A 4692-nucleotide genomic window follows, 5' to 3' on the forward strand; every position below is an offset into this window, starting at 1 on the left:
TATCTGTCTTGGATGGAGCCTTCGTATGTGTTTTGGGACAACATGATGAGACAGGAAGAAAGGAAAAAGCTATATATTACATGAGTGAGAAATTCATACCTTATAAAGCACGATACTCTCTACTGGAGCGCACTTGCTGTGCTTTGACCTGGACGGCCCAGAAGTTGAGGCATTACTTATGTTCCTATACCACATACCTCATATCCAGGAAGGACCCTTTGAAGTACATATTTCTTAAACCCATGCCAATTGGGAAGCTAGCCAAGTGGCAGATACTGTTGAGTGAGTTTGATATTGTCTACAAAAGACGATCAAAGGACAAGTATTGGCAGACCATCTTGCTAAAAATCCGGTAGGAGGATAATACGAACCCTTGAGAACGTATTTTCCTGATGAAGAGGTGTCATTCGTACGAGAGGACATTACCGAAGGATACGACGATTGGAGAATGTTCTTCGATGAAGCTGCAAATTTCAAAGGAGTGGGCATTGGAGCAGTCTTGGTATTAGAAATAGGTCAACACTATCCGTTGTCTGCTAAACTTAGATTTTCCTACACTAACAACATGGTAGAATACGAATCCTGCATACTAGGACTCAACATGGCAATCGACATAAATATTCAGGAGCTGCTGGTAATCGGTGATTCAGATTTGCTTGTGCACCAGGTGCAAGGAGAATGGGCCACCAAGAATTCCAAGATATTACCATATCTGCACCATGTGCAGGAATTGAGAAAGAGGTTCATGAAGATAGAGTTCCGACATGTGCCCAAAATTCAGAATGAGTTTGTCGATGCATTGGCCACTTTGTCATCCATGATACAACATCCAGATAAGAATTTCATTGATCCCATCCCAGTAAGAATCCATAATCAACCGGCTTATTGTGCTCATGTCGAGGAAGAGAACATGGAAAGCCTTGGTTCCACGACAACAAAGTGTATTTGGTGAAAGGAGAATATTCGGAGCATACAAACCACACTCAGAAATGCACACTCCGGAGATTATCCAATCTCTTCTTCCACAGTGGAGGAAACTTGTACAGAAGAACTCCTGATCTGGGATTGCTAAGATGTGTCGACACAAAAGAGGCTTCTAAACTACTTGAGGATATACATGCTGGGACTTGCGGCCCGCACATGAATGGTTTCATCTTAGCCAAAAAAATACTTAGGGCCGGTTACTTTTTAATGACCATGGAAACAGATTGCGTCCAGTATGTCCGCAAATGCTATCAATCTAAAGTGCATGCCGATATGATAAAAGTGCCTCCAAATTAGCTCAATGCAACAAGCTTACCTTAGCCATTCGCCGCCTGGGGAATGGCTGTTATTGGTCCGATAGATCCCACTACTTCAAATGGGCACAAGTTTATTCTGGTAGCCATTGATTACTTCAAAAAATGGGTAGAGGCTGCATCGTACAAAGCTGTAACCAAGAAAGTCATCGCAGACTTTGTCAAAGACTGTGTAGTTTGCTGATTCGAAGTTCCTGAGTCCATTATTACTAATAATGCCGCCAATGTCTATAGTGATCTGATGAAGGCCATGTGTGAAACTTTCGAAATCAAGCACAAGAATTCCACACCCTACAAACCTCAGATGAATGGAGCCGTAGAAGCCGCCAACAAAAACATCAAGAATATACTAAGGAATATGGTAGAAAACCACAAACAATGGCACGAGAAGCTACCTTTTGCTCTGTTAGGATAACGCACTATAGTTCACACATCAACCGGAGCAACTCCCTACATGCTGGTTTATGGTACCGAAGCTGTCATACCAACCGAGGTAAAGATTCCTTCTTTAAGAATCATACAGGAAGCTGAACTTAGCGAAGCAGAATGGATAAGGGGTCGCTATGAAAAATTGGCACTTATAGATGGAAAACGGATAAACGCAGTATGTCACTGTCAGCTTTACCAGAACTGAATGCCTAAAGCTTTCAACAAAAGGGTCAAACCAAGACAATTTGCACTAGGATAACTGGTACTGAAGAAGATCTTCCCACATCAAGATGAAGCCAAAGGGAAATTCTCTCCCAACTGGCAAGGTCCTTATATGGTTCACATGGTGCTGACAGGAGGAGCACTCATACTTGTAGAAATGGATGGAGAACTCTGGCCAAATCCAATCAATTCAGATGCATTCAAGAGTTACTATGCTTAGACTATTTACATTTTCTCATTTGATGTAATTGAACTGTGCTTGACCTGATTCCCGTTTAAGAGGGGATACGTCTATGGGTTCGGTCATATCATAATAAAATTTTCATTTCCTCCAAGATCAGAAACTGGGGCAGATTTTGAGGAGGACCCTCAAAATACCGGAGCAAGTCCAGCCGACGTTGCTGCATACCAGAAAGTCAGAAACTATTTAAGAAACTGGGACAGAATTTTGAGAAGGATTCTCAAAATTCCGAGGAAGGGTCAACAATTCTAGTTACTCACAAACGACCGAAGAGTCATCCACTAAAGTGGGGCAGAATTTTGAGGAGGGCCCTCAAAATTCTAATATAGGAAAACTGCAATGTCTCTGAAATGTGTTATCAATATGTTTCTAAAACAACTCTGCTTTTTATCAATAATTGCATAGTTTCGAAAACATTATTTTTTATAACAGTCAGGTGTTACCCAGGAAAACTCAAACAAGGCCTCCAAAACGGAACGAAGCAAGGCTAGCGGACAAAGGCATGAACCAACCTCCCCTCATAAAACTTACAATTTTTCTTTGAACGCAGGCACATCTGACGTAGCGATAGCATTCACAGAACATGCACACACAAGGCAAAATCACTATCAAACAGGCCATCAGACACCAAATACATCTCCAGCTAAGAAACATACTACCCTTATTTGCTACTCATTATTTGCGTGGGACTAATTCCTGTCCTGTATATCTGCATGAGGCTAATTCTTGCCTCTATATTTGCTTGAGGTAATCCCTGCCTCCACACCTGCATGAGGCTAATCCCTGCCTCCATATCTCTATAAGGCTAATCCCTGCCTCTATATCGGCATAAGGCTAATACCTGCCTCCATACCTATATGAGGCTAATCCCTGCCTCCATATCTGCACGAGGCTAATCCTTGCCTTCATATCTGCATGAGGCTAATCCCTGCCTCCATACTTGCATAAGGTTAATCCTTGCATCCATATTTGCATGAGGCTAATCCTTGCCTTCACATATGCACATGACTAAGCATTGTCTCTCCTTGCATAAATGTTGCTCGATTCTGATCCTATCTATTTGCTTTTCGATCGGGCCAAGCTCTGCCCTTCATTTTACAAGACTAAGCCTTGTATTTTTAACATCATATTATTGCATCTGTTAGTTTATATGAGTCCACCTAACTATAGAGTACCTGGTCCACTATGAGATGATGCTTAGAATGCAGTAAAGACTGAAAGTAAAGAAGGCAAGAGATTTTCTACATGGAAAAATCCCACATAAGGGGATCAAAAAACCACGACCTACTCTTGTAGGCTTTTAATTCTACTAACTTGCAATCTTCCTATTACAAGGCACTTTGTAAAAACCCTATTGCAAAGACTTCAAACTAACTTGTGATGCAACCACCACATGCCACTCTATAACTATCCTAGTTGCAAAGGCTTTAAATTTATGACTATCCCTAGTCACAACAAAAACTCAGAAGTATACAAATTTTGGTTTGTTCCTAAGACAACTCTTCTAATAAAGCAAACTAGGAATTACAATGACGAACAAATAACAAGATTACAACTCAACTACGGAGGTGCATAAACTCTTTAAGAAACTGATCCTTAGTGGAGTTGTCTTCTTGTTCTTGACACACCAGTGACTTCAATGCCAGATGAATACTTTTGTTTCTTAAGAGAATATCACTGAATGCACAAAATATGGTGTGTCTTGCACCAGTTTGTTTTATCACAAAAGATAGCACAATGGATAGTGATGTCAATTCTTGGTGTACGTTTCTTCCCAATGAGATGTGACTGTTGTACTGTTTGAATAGCCACTTCTTGGCAGTTGCTTTCCAGCTGGATAGTGGACTCTGTACTTCTGTCAGGACACACCAACGGACCAGGTCCTAGTTGTGGTCCTCTTCTATGACAGTTGCTAGATGGTCACTTTCTTCTGCTACATTCCTGCTGTGTATTTGACTTGTACTTCTATTAGAGAACCCTATTGGAGCAGGTCCCTATTGTGTTTCTCTTTATGTTGATTGCATACAGTCACTGACTTGTGCTTGTGTCGGAGAACCCTAAGGAACCAGATCACCATGTCCTTGTTGTGTTCCTCCTTGTGGTCGTTCATCCATTTGCTGATTTTTAGACTTCGACCATGTCACATGAAATATATGCCCTATGGGCTAGGTTCTCTATCTGGTTCTTCACGGCAAGTTTGTTAGATCATCAAAACATAAGAAGCATAATGCCAAACATTGAAAACCCATCAAGTTCCCCCTTTTTGATAATGACAAACCTAGGCATGGACAGTATCTGTTTAGAGCAGAAATAACCATATGAGATGCCAGAACTACACGAAGTTCCCACTTAATCTCATATCTCCCTCCTTTGTGATTTTCCCTCTTACCTACATACATAAAGCATATTACCCCTCACTCACGCATATTACCTCTCACTCACTACACACTTATTATCCCTTTTGGCATCTAAAAAAAAGAGCACACGACATGACAGAAAAGA

General features: G+C 41.1%; 1 protein-coding gene across 1 annotated transcript; it reads left to right on the forward strand.

Moving 5' to 3' along the window:
* The first annotated feature begins 1323 nt into the window (after positions 1–1323).
* On the forward strand, positions 1324–2169 carry LOC138890259 (uncharacterized). Its single transcript, XM_070173630.1, has 3 exons — positions 1324–1470; positions 1822–1902; positions 1999–2169. Exons 1-3 carry the CDS (start codon positions 1324–1326, stop codon positions 2167–2169), a joined length of 399 nt encoding a protein of 132 aa, XP_070029731.1.
* Positions 2170–4692: the final 2523 nt, after the last annotated feature.

Source organism: Nicotiana sylvestris, chromosome 4, assembly GCF_000393655.2.
Source record: "Nicotiana sylvestris chromosome 4, ASM39365v2, whole genome shotgun sequence".
Taxonomy (NCBI): domain Eukaryota; kingdom Viridiplantae; phylum Streptophyta; class Magnoliopsida; order Solanales; family Solanaceae; genus Nicotiana; species Nicotiana sylvestris.

Bases quoted from the DNA above. Each gene is read 5' to 3' on its own strand.
- LOC138890259 (XM_070173630.1), top strand. From the start codon at position 1,324: ATGGCTGTTATTGGTCCGATAGATCCCACTACTTCAAATGGGCACAAG. The intron at 1,471-1,821 runs GTAGTTTGCTGA...AGAATCATACAG, and splicing joins CAGACTTTGTCAAAGACTGT to GAAGCTGAACTTAGCGAAGC. The intron at 1,903-1,998 runs GTATGTCACTGT...CTGGTACTGAAG, and splicing joins ATGGAAAACGGATAAACGCA to AAGATCTTCCCACATCAAGA.